Source organism: Archocentrus centrarchus, chromosome 16, assembly GCF_007364275.1.
Source record: "Archocentrus centrarchus isolate MPI-CPG fArcCen1 chromosome 16, fArcCen1, whole genome shotgun sequence".
NCBI lineage: Eukaryota > Metazoa > Chordata > Actinopteri > Cichliformes > Cichlidae > Archocentrus > Archocentrus centrarchus.
The window spans coordinates 21,628,460-21,645,345 of NC_044361.1; the positions used below are offsets into that span (position 1 = coordinate 21,628,460).

Here is a 16,886-nt window from a genome sequence, read left to right on the forward strand (position 1 = left end):
CAAAGAAAACCCTCGTTCAGTTCATTCTATTCAGTTTAGAACAAAAAGAGACGCTGAAAATGTTCCCACACTTGTACCAAGTAGACACCCTAAACCTTAAGCTATCATCATCAATCTAAGCACACAGGAGGCTTGTTCTGCTGCATTCAAGAGCCAAAGCCCACTAAAGATTGTAACCCTCTTCATCATTATGACGATGAGGATGAGATCCCCACAAGCAAAGCTCATCTCGAGCTGCTCAGTCTGCTCAGTCTGCTCTGCTGATCTGCGTGGGATTAAGGAGACGTTGGCACAATATTATTTCTGTAAGTCAAAGGCAAAAAAAATGCTCTATTGCTTGTTGCTTTTCTTCTTTTCCTAGCTAACTGCCAAGAACAACTTTAGTCTATTAATGTGTCCTTTCTTTGGATGATGAATTAACTGAGAACATCTATACTGTGCTGACCACTTACAATCATATTCCAGTTGTGTAATATCCTCTCTGTCCTCCCTCAGATCTCAAACTGTGGCCTGTGGTGATATTTAGTGTGGCCTTCGGGTCCATCAAGGAGAGAATGCTCTACTTTATATTTCATTCCTCCGCAGCTCATAAGAGCTGATAAAGCCGAGCAGAACAAGATCAAGAGCACATTCCCCTTCAGCTTCAGCACTTCTTCTCTTGTCAACACTAAACCTTCCTAGCACTGACAGATACAGCCAGTATGTAATCATGTGCCGGCTCCCTAAACCTTGGCGTCCCCTGGGATATGTGGTGTATTACACAATGAAATACATATTAAATAAATATTAGCTTTTCATTTTTCTGTTGTTGTGGATATGACAAGGAAAACTGTACAGTTTATTCACTGAACCAGGAAATATTCCTCCATCATCAAAGAGCCTGATACTTTCAGTCCAGTGGGTGGCGCCATTGCATTGGCCAAGAGGTTAGTTGCTCATTCTTTTCAGCCCTGATTTGTTATTACTAAATAGCACTCTTTTAATCAATAAATAATAATATATAAAATGTGTCTTCTTTCAGTTTAGGAAATAATACCTTATCAACACTATAAAGCTGTCACAGCGAGAGAAACAAAGCAAGCATGTTAATGCATTTATGCACTTTAATGCCTGCATGTTGTTGTGAACTGCAAGCAGTTCTGATTGCTTCTATATTTTTTTTTTAACTCAGTCAACAGATCTCAACACACAGATGCATGTATGCCTACTATTTTAAGTGGGCACGGTCAGAGTTCACACAGTGTGACTCTTTCTGAAGCCAGCAGCCATGGGAGCCATCTACAAATCACCGTTATGAGCAGAAGCATTCCTCTGTCCTCCAGGGCATATAAGGCTTCATTTGGTTTGCCTCCATGATATATGTTGAGGGCAAGAAGTCATTTAGCTTTCAATTTATTAGCCTGGTGATTTATGCATGCTGCAAAGGTAGCAGTGGTGTCTCCTGCTACTTCTCCAGCCCCCACTGTCCTCCACTCTCCACAGCTTTCAGATTAGACTCCAATAATATGGTAATAGATGATGTGAAAGAAGAGAAAGTTCAGCAATTAGAAAAAGTCAGCAGAAAAATACAGGTTTACAGTTTCTTTGGCTTCACTTCATTTATCACTGGTGTTATAGTCACTCAGTGCATGACTAAATGCTGAGACCACAGCAACCTGCACCATAGCTGGGCTCAATATATTAAGGAAACAGAAACACAACCACTGAAAGAACACCTACAATAGAATTCTGGCTGAAAATCAGAGATCTGTTCACTCCATTTAGGTTCAAGAGCAATAAGAGATTCAATAATTCAGCTGTTTTTATTATGACTAAAACAGTTGCATTTAATGTGCATCCTGGACCATTGCATAATGTGACTGGAAAAAAAAAAAAAACAGTTTCCAAATCCCTAATACAAAAACAGAGATAGTTGTAGTTTTACAGATCTGGAAAGGTCTGTAGTTTCCAGTTTTAGCAGCTTTGCGGTGTACAAGTATGTTACAAGGTGTCGATTGTTGCCCAGAGATCAATGTCTTTCTTCTGACTAACAGCCTGCTTGGAGCCTCTTCCCATGACCACCGCTGTGATGGAGGAAGCTCTGTTACCAAATGACTCACTGGGAAAAAAACAACCTGAAGTGTTTGGCAGTGTTCAGAGAGACTTTGTGAGTAATCACCATCCACATCCTTGGTCACTTTACTTTGCTCTCACTCTCACTTTTTCCATCAACCAACCTTACAGAACCCAAGTTTTGCCATGCCAGAACCCTGAGATAAAGATTGAGGAAATTTAGAAGACACAAATAAACCCTCTATGCTATTTATAAACATCCGCATCTGCAACTCAAACCAAAGTCCTCAATTTAGTGAGATTGCTTTGCCTTCAAGGGAATGATGGCAAAGTATCCCCCCTCTGCTCTACTTAGCAGACTGGTTTATTTTTGCTGATGTGATCACATCCTATCTCGCAGTAAGTTTTGTCAGGTGTACTATGATGGTGTGGAGGAGGTGCAGAGAGTGCATCTGCTGACAGGGCTGATGTACCAACCGTGACACTCCCACTCCATCGATAATGTAAAAACCAGATGGAGGAGAGCCGGGAATGAGACATGGGAATGTGCAGGATTGCAGCATAACATTTTGACAGTGAACACTTCACTACTGTTTTTTCCTAAAAGAAAAAAGCACTACTTCCTTGTCATTTTATATCATAACAAGGCTGCAATTAATCATCGGACCTGAGGCCTTTCTTTTCCTAGCACTTTAAAGGCCTTTAAAGTACCAGTGATGCTTTATGAATTAGTACTTTTCCGGTTTTTAAAGTACTCGTAACACTAGTAACACGCAGTAATTGCATGATTGGACTGTTAATTATTATCAGTGAATCCAGTACTATTGTATTGTTGTAGCTGGTTGAGGAAGAGATACTTTTAACTTTTCCTAGCTTGGATCTTTAAGAGATGTTTAGTGTTAATACTGTGTATAAGTGCTGTGTAAGTAAATAAGTAATTAAGGTTTTTACGAGTCATTTTATGACTTGAATAAATCAAACAAAAACATTTTAAGTGTATATAACAAAAAAAAAGTACATCTGACTTACCCTGTATTGCACACAGGAAGTTCTTTTACTTGCCCTCTTACGTTTACAACATATATATTTTTTATATAAAATGTCATAGATATCTGAAACATGACAAATATCCCTGACAACATCTTAACCATAATAGTAGTAGTCAATTATCATGCTGGAGTAACAAGTTAAAAAATTTTCCTCTGAAATTCATCAGACTGGAGGAAATCAAAATAATATTGTACGTGCTTTCAGCTACAGTATAAACTTATAACTCTATTTAATATTACAATTATCCAAGCTTGTATAGTAGATATATTCCCTTTTTCTTTCTTTTTTTACTCCTAAAAAAAAACCATCTAGCAGATGGTGAGAGTACTTACACACTGCAGGTGTCTACATATTACAAGAAGTAATGTTTTGGCTAGATTTAAGCTCTCAGTACCTGAATAAAGCTCAGGCTTCTCTCTGCCATGATCTGCCATGATTGTTGGTTGGAGACATTAGCTGACTTTATGAATAAAAATCTAGTCTGACAATGTTTTAATACCTTTTCTCCTTTAACTTGAAGTCAAATTTCACATCTTGAAAAGAACTGGGTGGCCATCGTGACCACACAACTTCCACACTGGTGAGTTAACATGTCCTGGGGCAAAACAAACAAACAAACAAACAAACAAGCCATAAAATCTGTTATCTGCTATTCAACTGAGATAAGGGATGGGAGGTAAATCTATCACAGAAGAGTGTCCTCTTGACTAATTTCTGTCAACCAAGAGGAAGAACAAGCAGGGCTGAAGGGTTACTATTCCAAAAACAACATAGCTGGAGAGGTAGCCTATTGGGTCCTGACAGATTGGTCTGCCTGAAGGAGGAGGAGAAGGAGGTCACCTTTAACTGACACACAGGGAGGAGCAGAGGTGAGCAGAAATCTGGGGGAGATGGGAACACAGCTGCAGTTCAGAGGAGAGTTGGTGCCTCTCAAGGTTTCCAAGAGCCTTTGAATTTATTGTTGGGAAATATCTATCTATCTATCTATCTATCTATCTATCTATCTATCTATCTATCTATCTATCTATCTATCTATCTATCTATCTATCTATCTATCTATCTATCTATCTATCTATCTATCTATCTATCTATCTATCTATCTATCTATCTAGTGACACCCTTCACACTCCTCCTCTGTTGTTTTTGGTAATAGATATGATATTTTCCTCCATGTCTTCAGTCCCAATAACTCCCCAGGTACTCCACCACACCCCCACACCTCTGTCTATCAACCCTCTTCAAACTGTTGTTTCTCATGTGCAGCTGGAGCACTCTGTTTGACCTCATCTCTCCTCATACAGGCTTTATTAATTGGAGCTGTGGTGGGAGTCCTCACAGCACGTGTGGTTAAAGAGAAGAGCCACACTGGACTACTGACATTATGCTCATCATTTAATGTACTGTAAGTGTAGGTGATGTGGCACATTATGTTGCTGCCAAGGTTGTTTTAATGGGCTTGAAGCCAGAGATAAAGATACAGCTGTTACATTTCAAACACTTCTTTTTTTTCATGCTAAGACCAATGACTTTTTATTGGTGGGTTTTGCCAAGTTAGTTATATATAGATTGTTACCCAACAAGCACCTTCAAAGCACCTCTGGATATGGGTGTACTCCAATAAAAATACTCTGCTCATTCCACAGATTCTTCTATTTACTGTGAGATTTTACAAGAAAGGTCATTTTTTTATGCCGTTTTGTGTTGTGGAAATTGTCTCACATTCTTCATTTATTAGACTGAAAGGTAAATTTATGTTCAGCGGAGTCATAAAGCATCAACAATGTGAAAGATTTCTGTTATTATCACGATAGTTGAGACAAAATTGGGGGGAAAAAATCATCTGAGATCAAAGGCCTTTACCTCCACCTCAGATGAACTGTAGCTTTTTCACCACCAGAAAAAAAAAAAACAGTAAAAGTTGCTGAGAGCATGGTCTGTTTATTATCAAGTAATTACACTGTTTCTGGACTGACATGCTGTTGCTGAGTTATATGAATGTTATTTTCAGTGTTTGATCACCACAGATGAAATTCCATCACAGAATTCACAGTAAAACTAAAATGTATAAAACCAAAATGACTTGTGTGGTTATCCATCACCAGGAGCTAAGTGTCTCTGCAATTTGAATTCAAATCAACTTTAAACACTGTTTAGTATTTAAAGTTAAAGACAGTACTGTGTGTGTTCTTCTGCAGAAGTGGTTCCCTCTGGGGTCTCTAACCTTTCCTCTCCAATATGCCTTTTAGTGCATGCAAGTTTCCTTACAGGAGAAATAAATCAGTCGTGTGTGTGTGTGTGTGTGTGTTATCGTCGTGAAAAAATACAACATGTCTGTTGTTCATTTGCTGTATATTTTGTATACATCAAATATGAAGTGGATCAGACTAAATATCAAAATTCATACTGGGGACTACTGAACTGCAGCGCGTCATGAAATTATATTTTGAAAGGTAGGTTTAATTTTAATGTTCCCACATTGTTACTGGTGGTGCTGTGTTTTAAACTGTCTTCTAAAATGTTTCTTTTTCCCCACTTCCATCTGTGTTATGTCATTTGTTATTGCTGAGATCACTTCAACATGACATGTGGTTCAAAATTTATAAGCTTGCTCTTATGATTAGTGCTGAGTGAAATTTCACACAGATTTCTCTGGTAGTCAAAAAGAGTGCCATTGCCATAGTAACTAAGTGCAGCTGCCCTAACAAAGGTGTAAACTGTTGCGAACATACAGCAGAGTCATTTGAATATTATCATTTCATTGGTTTGTTTAATCTCCTTTCTCTGTCTCTGATTGGCTGATACTTATGGTGTATTCAAATCTCATGCCTGTCTCTCTCCCAGGCAAATGTTGACAAGACATATTTCAGTCTATTTAAACTTATTTATCTCTCTATTTACTACACCTGAATGAGGTATACATGTGGCCATTTTATTAGGTACATCTGTGGCCACTTTATTGGTGACACCATGTCCCTAATAAAATGGCAGCCCACTTTATTAGGTGCACCTCTTGTCACTTTATTCAGTATACCCGTGGGCCTAAAAAGGCAGCAGGCCACTTTATTCGGTATACCTGTGGCAATTTAATTTGGGACTCCTGTGTGTACATCTGTGGCCACTTTATTAGGTACACATGTATGGCTAGATTTTACTAGCCATACATGCCACTTAATAAAGTGGCATGTCATTTTAGACATGCCACCTTATTAAGTACAATGTTGCCACTTTATTAGGTACCTCTGTGGCCATACACTGCAGCCAGTTTTTTAGGTGCCATCTACCATCAGCTCTTTTAGCACTACGGCACCAACCAAGTCCATCAGAAGCAACAATCCTACTGCAGTTTCTTCGGAAGTGCACTGTCTACTTAATAGTAAAATTTACAACTGTGTAGTGCTGCTAAATGCAGAACCATTAAATAGCTTCAGCAGCTGTTTGCATAGCTTCAACTGTGGAAAACTAACTGTGGAAAACTGTAATTTAGTTTATTCTGAAGTTTCATAGTCACTAACAATCTATAGGTTGCTGTTATTTCCCCAGGGGTTTTCACAGTTGTTCAAATGCATATCTCTATGTACATAAGAACGTAAACACATCACCATCCAGATACACTTCTGTATAAGCATAGGCGAAGGCATTAATGGAGGCCCCGCTCCAGCTATTTTAGTGCCTCAGGTGAAATTAAGATTTGGTGCCAGCAATGTGGGCAAACAAATGGCAGAGTCTGAAAGGCTATAAAAACAGTTTATGTGAGAGTTAGCTCCTCCTAGAGTCTTTATGTATTTTCCTCTCAGTACCAGCTGTTTATTGTGAGCAATGTTTTTAGCAATGTATGAACCACACTGGATATCACTGACAGACTTTAACAGATCAGATGTAATGAAAGAAAAAATTCTTCCTCTTCTCTGGTGATGCTCCAGCTTGTGTCCTTACCCTGTACAACTGTCTTGAAGTCAGTCGTCTGTTCCTAGTCCATGCTGTACAAGTACTGTACATAAGCTACACAGCTCAGCAGGCCATTTTTACGCTCTGCCATGACAGATAATTGTGTTATTAGATTTTGAATGTTTTGTTTCTTTATCTATATTTAAATAAACAGGGAAGTAAGTGAATCACACCTGAGCTTACAGAGGCCGTCTCAGCCACCAGTGAGCGAAGAACCTCCACTTCATTTTGTTAATTATATAATTTAAATGAAGGCAATGCCATATCAAAATATTTGCTGTCCTTATCAATTTTTTTATAGCTGAGTCAAGGTCATTTTTTTCAGCAAAGAATTCAGATAGGTTCTTCACTGCTATCAGTAAAGTGGACACATTAATACAAATGTAGACATTTCACAAACGCTGGTTTTATTGCAGAGTTATTATATTCGACTGGTCACTGTGCACAGAGTCACACAGTCGCTAACTCACAGCAGCACCTGTCAAACTCCTACAGCCCGGGCAAAATGTGATAAAGCTACTGTAACTCTGTGAACAGATATTTTCATTGTATGGGTCAGTGCACTCGTCTCCATGCTGCAGCAGCCTGGGTGAATGTGTGTGTGGTCTGCTGGCTGGCAACATGCTTTATAGCCAGCAGAAGGCATGACTCAGTGGTACTGAGGTTTATGTTTTAGATACAGCAAAAGCATGAAATATATTTAGATTGTGCGCTCATTTTTCATTGGCAAAAGGTGAGACTACAATTTAGAAATCAGTGAGCTGTTGTTTGTCCTCGATGCAGAGAATACATGAATTGTGTTTTGTAAGAAACATTTGGCCAGTGAAACTCTTCCTCAAGCCCTTGGAGGAGGGTCTGTGTTTGTTTTGTGTGTGTGTGTGTGTGTGTGTGTGTGTGTGTGTGTGTGTGTGTGTGTGTGTGTGTGTGTGTGTGTGTGTGTGTGTGTGTGTGTGTGTGTGTTAAGCAGAGATTATACTGCTGGGATGCCAGTTCTTCACAGTCCCCACATCACCCAGAGTTTCCAAGCTGTGAAAACATACTGGACGTTTGTTGGTTCTTAGTGGCTAATAAGGTGTCATTGTGCGGTTGAGCTGTCTGATATCCCACAGAGTCATTAGGATCACATGAATAGATTTAACAGAACATCTACTACACATAGACATATGTCTACACATCTGCACTTCTTTGTACATAACATCAGCCTTTTACTCCACAAAATATACAGAATGGACAGTGTTAGGCTGAGATTTGCTGCTTTTTCTCAAAGTTAATTTGTATTCTGCTACATGAAGTCTGGCTTGAGCCACGATTAGAACCTATAACATCAAAGCACCAGGGCTTTCAAAGGCTTTCTTTTACAGCTAACTTCAGCAGTCTTGGCTCCTATGTGTCCAGACAGCTTATAAATGGTTGTTTTCATCATCACTTCCCAATTCAACACCCCAAATCCCACCGTCCCCAGCTATCAGAAAGAACCCTGATATGGTGTCTGATTTCTCCACAGAGCTGGACATTTTGAGAGTATTTGTGAGGAAAAAATGTGGTCATCCAACTCTGCTGCTTGACCTTGTTAGTCCCGAGAACTGATTAGACACTATCCGGAGCTGCTCTTTGAAGAACGCACCTCTGTCTTTTCTCATTCCATACAGTTGATCCGTCTTGGCGAGCTGGCACTGGACTCATTGCGGTTACACTTTAATGGAGTGAACATGAATATCACCGTCAATAGTGGGAGACTCATACATGTGGAGGGCTGTGGTTTGTTATTTCAATAGATATGAGAAGGTTGATAGAGAAACACGGCCTTCCAGGACGTGAGCAGAGAAAATAGACAGGTCTCTGTGGATCTGGCTCTGACTCAGTACTTAGAGAGTGAGAGCCTGAGTTGTGTCTCCCTTGATGTGACCTCAGGGAGGGGTGGTTAATGGCGCTCTGAGGTCACACATGACCGGTGTGTCAAGTTGCATGAGTCAGTAATATCCATTTGACTTTATCACAATACCCACTCATTGCTCATTGATAAGGGAAAAGTCTTTCTTCATCTGTCATTTGCCACTAGTCCAGGCTGAGCAGAAGCAATATGGAAAGCCACATCAGAAAGCAGTCAGTGCTGTTTATCTCATCTTCATGTACTTCATGCCCTGACAGTCTGTAACTGACCGATGAAGGTTTTGTCCTCATTAAAGATCAACACTGGAGAAGCTGTCCTGTAATGACATCATATTCTCAAGAAGCAGCTGTGTTTTCTCAGAGTTACTTCAGCAGCAAAGAGCTGAACTCCGGAGAGAAATTTGCCAAGAAATGTAAATCTAGCGTGTGTCTCCATCCCAGTTTTTTGCATTATTGTTTTTAAAGCTGAGGAAAGATGTGGGCTCCTAGTTAACTAAGTGTGCAATGACTTTGAAATCACACCGTCTCTGGCACAAGTGTGGCTGCAGCGGGGACTGCAAAAATGACAGTGTTCGGTTAGCATGTGCAGAGCAGGAGGGAGACCAACAGGTTTCCACAAACTCCTCAGAGAAACAAAACAGCGTAGTCATAAATATCTGACGTGTAGAAGCAAGTAATAATAGCAAAAGCACACAAAAATGGTTGTGTTTCATGTCATCTCCACTCACCACCTTCTACACTTCTTTGATTATGTATAAAAGGCACAGTAGTGGCCTATTCATAATTTATAAATTTATCATGGGTTTTTTTCTAAGAGAGAAAAGAACTGCAGTTAAATCAATAGAGCAGAAGAATCAAGCCGCATGAAACTCTTCAAGTAAATTATGTGCAGCACTTTAATAAATGTACATCAGTTTAGATACCAATGACATGGACTGACATGAAAAAGATAGACACTTTAATCATTCATTCCCTTTATTTAATGTCATTTTAAAGAAACATCTCATCAAACTGTAAACAAAAAATTACCAGGTTGTCTTTTCTTTACAGTAGCGATGAAGGTACAAAGATTCACTCTGGAGATGTTTTGCAATAACAAATTTTAAACGCAGTTTGTCGTCTCTTTAGTTCAAATGTAAAACGTCTGAGGCAAGAAGGAAACCACTCACTTAAACAAGCCTGTGTTTCCCTTGCAACAATACGTCTACTAAGTCTCAGGCCTCCACAAAGATGTAAATGGATGTTTGGTGGTGTTGTGACCTTCGACCCCGGTTGCACCCCACCCCTCGACCCCCGTTTCCTGAGCCAGATGCTGCTCCTATGGACCACAGTCTTCCCAACCTAAACAAAGTAATCCTCCACTAAACAAGATGGATATTGTATCACCAACCTAGTAAATACCAGAGAGTCAAACACACAAAGCTGCGCTTTTCATCTCTGACTGGAAACAACAGACAAAATTCACTTCCTTTATTCTTTCCAGGGTGAGCAAATATATACAGATTTTTGATTTTATCTCAGTTTTACATGAACTTAGTTCAACATTACAAAAAAAAAAAAAGTCCTCTTGTGGGGAATGTAATTAGAGCTTGCGGCAGTCCTTCGAATAAAGTTTTAAACTGTATGTTAAAAAAGTGAGATGGGATCACTTATTACAAATATGAAACTCCCAAGCCTAGAGTGAAACATAAGTTTAAATCTATGGGCTTATATCTACAGATGTATCCCCATAGCATAATAGTTAATTCTTTAAAAGAGAGCAGTTATTGGAGATTGTGGCGCACACACACACACACACACGCACACACACAGTGACATGAAGCAGCACAGTGTCTAATATGGGGTTGGTCTGGTTGGTTTTGGATGATGGATGGATAGATGAAAGGATAAAAAGACATCATGTTTGAGCTCAGATGTGTAAGGAATCATTATTGGAGTATTTTGTCTCATTTTGAGGGTCTCTTTAGGACGAGCATTCTCAACACCAGGGTCCTCTCAGCTGGGTAGTGTAGCAGGGTCTTTCTTTTGCACTCACCAACCATGTGAAGGCATATTATGCTTAGCGGGTGAATTACAGCTCCTTCCTTAAAGGACCATGAACTTTTGCATGATACACACAGACTCTGACTCCTAAAAATAAACTAGGCATGGCACTTACACATCTGCCAGTGTTGTATTTGTTCTGCACACCCACTTCCACAACTTATTTATTTACTGTCTGCTTATTTGACCCCCCCCCCCCCCCCCCCCCCCCCACTCACTCTTAATTCCACTCTCAGCTTTTCCTCTATTGTTCATCTACAAAACTGTGTGACTTTGTTTTTACTTGGCATGTCTTGTGTCTCACTTTGCTATGCGATGTTCTCTATGTGTCCTTTTTTCCGTTTTGCTTGGAAAGGAAAACAGTAAAAAATGACTGTTCAACCTTTGACTTTTCGATTTCCTCTCACTTATCTGAGGCTAATCAAATTCAGCTCTTCTTTCATCTGAGGCAAATCACATCTTATTAGATTTGGCCTCTATTTTTGTAATCATAATAATCAGGCAATCATTAGAAATAGCACCTTAAGCTGCCTTTCCTAGCTCTGGCTTTGTATTAAGAGCTTTGCTGATAGTTGCTGAGATAACTCCCGCCCCTCAATACACGTAATTCATTTTTTTGGCCAATCCCATCCTTTCCCCAAAAAAAGTTTACGCCATACAGCCTATAAGAACTGCTTGAGCATCGCAAGTAACAGAAAAGAGTAGTCTTTCCAGTAACCCATTTATGGATTCGTTGGTGTTTTCAAAGCCTGGTAGATCCATAGGTGGACTAACTCTTTGACTTCATGAGAGGGAAATAATTATTTGGACACTTTCTGGCCGCCATCGACCCAGGTGGAGATGTCTGAGGAAAATCTGGGGGAAGAGTCGGGCAGCTCCCCTGTCTCTCCTGTGGACAGCCTGAGCAACAGCGAGGGGGAGCTGGACAGACAGCCGAAGAGATGTGGGAGGAAGAGGAGACCGAGCAGGAAAAATGGGGAGGACTCAGATAGCCCGACCCCTGGGAAAAGAGGGAAGAAGTCCAGCAGCAGCAGCCCCCAGTCTTTCGAGGAGCTCCAATCGCAGCGGGTCATGGCCAACGTCCGGGAGCGACAGAGGACCCAGTCTCTGAACGAGGCTTTCGCAGCTCTGCGGAAAATTATCCCCACTTTGCCCTCGGACAAACTCAGCAAAATACAGACCCTAAAACTTGCAGCCAGATACATCGACTTCCTCTGCCAGGTGCTGCAGAGCGACGAGCTGGACTCCAAAATGTCAAGCTGTAGTTATGTGGCTCATGAGAGGCTGAGCTACGCCTTCTCTGTATGGAGGATGGAGGGCGCTTGGTCCATGTCAACATCTCACTAGCATTTGGAGAAATCATGCCCAAAATGGTACGCTTGGCTTTTCAACTAAACTGCATGACGGGAAAATAAAACGTGAGACTGTTTTATGGCTGTGCAGTGGTCTAGTGCAACCTAACAGTCCGATCATTTGAAGCAGCTTTGCCTTGTACACTTTTCCTGCATGTTTCTGCAGAGCTTGGTGACACTGAATGCCTTATCTTACCCACAGGTGACTGCTGAATCTACTTCTCACATTCTGAAGGGGCAATCTGGAGTCCAATGCTGGATACAGGGGATCACTTACGACATCAGAAGTTTTGTACAGAGGCCCGAAAGGGACTCACAGCCGCGTGTGTTAGCTCCATACACCCCACATTCTGGTGTGTTTTCCTGTTTTTGACGATGAATGTTGAAAATATTACTTGGCATTTGTTTTGTTTTGTTTTGTTTTGTTTTTAAATGCATGCATTTGGACTAATTTCTGTGGAGGTCAAAGTGCATTATTGAAGTCTCAGTTTTGCTTCTTTTAGTGTGTGTGTGTGTGTGTGTGTGTGTGTGTGAGTGAGTGAGTGACAGAGAGACTGTCAAACTGGTGGTGTAGCTCACATTACAGGCTGACTTTGTGGATCTAACCTGTGCAAAAAAAAAAAAAAAGGGAAAAAATATTTTCAGAATGCATTTATTTATTTATTGCTGAAACGTGTTACATTGGAGAATAGATCCTGTGTCTGAAATAAATACATTCCTATTTTTTATTATCGTTTCCTTTTTCTTTTTTGTAAATGTTTGTATATATATTTTTTGCATTAAAGAAAGACGATGAAAGCTGCTTGCATTTGACTTTTTCCCCCTTCTTATCCAGCGTGATTGCCAGTGAAGAGGGCGAAATTACTGCCAAGGAAAATACGCTTAAATTTGATGGTCAACATAAATTATATATGAAATAACGCAGACATCACGTGGGCTGTGATTGCATTTGCATATCCATCAAACTAATGGCAAAAACTCCCACTATTGCCAGCTAGGAAAAACAGATGAAGTTATTGCTGGCAAGAACAGAAGTGTTGAAGAAACATGCAGCTACTTTTTGTTTGTTGGACATCCAAAACGAAAAAGAAAAGAAAAAAAAATCAAGGTTTAATACACTTCTCTCATATAACAAAAACTATTTAAGGAAAGGCTGAGGTTAGCACATGATTTAAAAGGCAGAACCGTTTTATTGCTGCAGAAACTGTACCGTAAAAAAAGAAAGAAAAAAGTTCCACTCTATATAAAATTACGTTTTAATTAAAATTTTGAAAGCCTCGTGCAGTCTCCAGTTTCTCCCTGACTCTCTCTTTCCTTGGCTTTGTTTACAGTTGGATTATAGCCTGTGCTTGAAACTCACCATTATAAGTAAATGAGTTATACTGGGGTCAGATCAGCCTGTTGCTGGACCCCTGCTACAGTCTTCTTGCTGCCAGCAGATGACCTTAAACAGTGAACCGAGTTCAGTTTAGTGGTTAGGATTTCAGAAATTCTTTAGAAATTATCAGTTTATTTTATGTTGAGTCGACGCCCTTATTACAAAGGACGTCCGTATTGAGATCAAAATAATAATAATAAACATTGATTCACACTAGATTAATTGTGCAAAATACATCAGCGGTAATTTTGCAGATCTGCGGCGCAGAGCTGACTTTCCCGTGTTGTGTAGCCTTGAAAGGTATTCCTGTGCATTGCCACTAAATAAATCTTTCATAACGTTATCGTGCTGTGATTGATCTCGTGACCTGGGAAAGTCTTTCTCGCTGTCCTAATCAAAGTGCGTGCCCGTTTGAAGGTGTGTAATTGGCTTGGGAGGCATGTATGGAATTCCCAGATGTCTATGAAATTTAAGGAGGCCGTGAAGGTAGGCTGTAGGTCCCCTCATGGAAGCACTGGACGTTTAGGGGAAATGCCTCACAAATAGTTCAGGCCCGAAATATGAATCAACAGCTTTCCCCGAAACGTTTCCTGTTAACGATTCCCACTCAGCATCAGATAAATAATCAGGGCCCACAACAAATAAAAGCTGCAACCCATTCGTGACATGCATCTCAAAAGGCCCATTTTTACGTTAAAAAAAAACATAAATAAAAATCCCAATTCAGGCCTTACGCAACGTAACAGCCTTAAATAAGTTTCCTCTCCCTTTCTCGAAGGAGAGGAGTTGGCAATTGACACGGTGCAGAGGCACAGAATGAAACCTATTTAGAACAGATGTTAGTATTTTTAAAAAAAAGTCACGTGAAATGAGCAGATGTTCAGACTGTGCAGAGACTCGCCGAGCAGTGCAGTGCTCTGCACGGAGAGCTCGGAGCAGCTCCTCTTAGGAGTCTGTAGCACTACAATCAGATCATCAAGTAGGTTTGATTAACGTGGATCGATTAAACAGCCGCCTACATGGAATAATATGGATCTGACTGACCGTGCAAAGACAAAGGTAGGCTGTTAGAAGAGTCACTGTGCATCGCTCGTGATTGTGTCGCCGAATATGTTCACTTGTTGTTTATTTGGCTGTAAGACAATGCAGGCAAATACAATTCGGGATGTTTTTCAAAGCTTCCACCACTAACGGGCCTACTGCAGTCAAAGTTTGAGGCTTCTTTGAAGCGCAGTGTGTGTGTGTGTGTGTGTGTGTGTGTGTGTGTGTGTGTGTGTGTGTGTGTGTGTGTGTGTGTGTGTGTGTGTGTGTGTTTCGGGGGAAGGAGGAGGCTTAAAGAAGGGGAGTAGCCGAGGATAGGGCGAGAATTTATCATCCAGCCATTTTGGAAAAAAAAAAAAAAATAGAGAAGAAGTGCATAACACACATAAACCCTGACAGAGACTCTATCAGTGCTGTTCTGGGAGCATCGGCTGCCTTCATTTTTGTTCCGATCTCGCTTTGTCTCTGTTTGGTTTATAATTTCTCCATTCTAAACCTTTCTATATTAAAAGCTCACGAGTTTTCTGTAAAGCTAGTGTAATAGATCTCCCTTTGAAATTATAATTCATCAAACTTTACAACTTTCTTAACAAAAATTATTATTATTATTATTATTATTATTATTATTATTATTATTATTATTATTATTATACTATAGTGTAACCACAATTCTCACTAACTTTAATGTAGGATCTGTGGGGCTTTGTTTGTTTGTTTGTTTGTTTGTTGTTGTTGTTTTAAGTTTATTTGATGGCAGTTGACGCATCACGTTAGTTAAGCTGTTCCTAATTAGATTAAAATTAATATAATTTATTTCATGTATTTATTTATGCATTCATTCATGTATTTATTTAGTTTAGCAAGCAACAATATGTATACTCAAGATAATAATAATAATAATAATAATAATAATAATAATAATAATAATCATGTTTGTGGCATGCAGTTTTTTTTTTTATGCTGCCCCTAAAAAAGAGGAAGCAGGTGCAGACTTCACTGCTAGCTCAACTAAGACCGAACTCCAGACTCGCTCAAAAGCGCACAATCAAGCGCTTTAATACCCACACAGAGTTTCATCCACACCTCCAACAATGCCCCAGAAAGCGAACATTAAACCTGAGGAGTCGGTGAGCTGCGTGAAGTCAGGATCAGAGCTCAGGGCTGCATTTGAGGCGGGGTAACAGAGGAGAGGCTAAACACAGAAAGACAGCTACAGCGAATAATCCTGCGTCTGGAGTCTGGTGATTACTGAATGCATTAAGATCTATAATACATCTGACATCTAAATAAATAATTATATCAAGCAGCCATGTTGTTCACCGCCACCTTCAAGGATTCACACATCTGCGCAAGATCTTAACACGCGACAAGAAAAAAGATACGTTTTAAAGCTGGAAAAGTACTAGTTTGTGTCCAAGAAAGAAAGGAAAAAAGTGCCAGAGAGAGTCAGCATCCTATGCAGATCTCTCAGCAGATGGCACCTTCCATTACCTGTTGGATCTTTTGACTTTTACTATTGTAGATAATGAGTACGCTCTAGCACCATTATCTCACATTATCTTGGGCATCACATACGGAAAAACTTTCTGTCAAAGAATATTAGTTTGTAAGATGTGGACAAAAAATGTTTTTTTTGTTGTTTTTTTTTTTGTTTTTAATTCTTTGCATTAAAATATTCAAAGCTAAAATATAAATATAAGAGCACAGTTTAATAAAATCATGGTCTGTTCTGGGATCTGATGAATTTCTTTGTCATCAGATTTCTTGTGCTGGTACTGAAAGTGTGTCATATGCTAAAAGAAGATTAATTTAAATAAATAAATAAATAAATAATTTGCCTAGCTCAGGAGGATCTTCCCTCAATTAAAACGAATCAATCTGCAAAAATTTTAATTTCCCTTCTTGCACATTTGGGTGTGTTTTAGAAAATGCATGGGACACTGGCTCAGGTGGAGGCACACCCAGATTTTAGACAAATGCACAAGAGCACAAAAAGGATCTATTGCACTAAACATCTCCCTTTAGAACTGATATGTCTGAAAGAAAGCAACAAATTTCTGCCTTTTTTAATCACTTCCTGAAAACACCACAGACTGCACTCCTTTTTAGTTCTTCAGAGATCTCAGCTGATAGTG

At 39.7% G+C, this 16,886-nt stretch overlaps 1 protein-coding gene across 1 annotated transcript; it reads left to right on the plus strand.

Annotated features, from left to right (window-relative positions):
- The first annotated feature begins 11,654 nt into the window (after nucleotides 1-11,654).
- Nucleotides 11,655-13,060, plus strand: twist1b (twist family bHLH transcription factor 1b). The gene is made up of 2 exons (XM_030750167.1): nucleotides 11,655-12,353; nucleotides 12,535-13,060. The coding sequence occupies exon 1, from the start codon at nucleotides 11,821-11,823 to the stop codon at nucleotides 12,325-12,327; it is 507 nt and encodes a 168-aa protein (XP_030606027.1). The 5' UTR covers nucleotides 11,655-11,820; the 3' UTR covers nucleotides 12,328-12,353; nucleotides 12,535-13,060.
- Nucleotides 13,061-16,886: the final 3,826 nt, after the last annotated feature.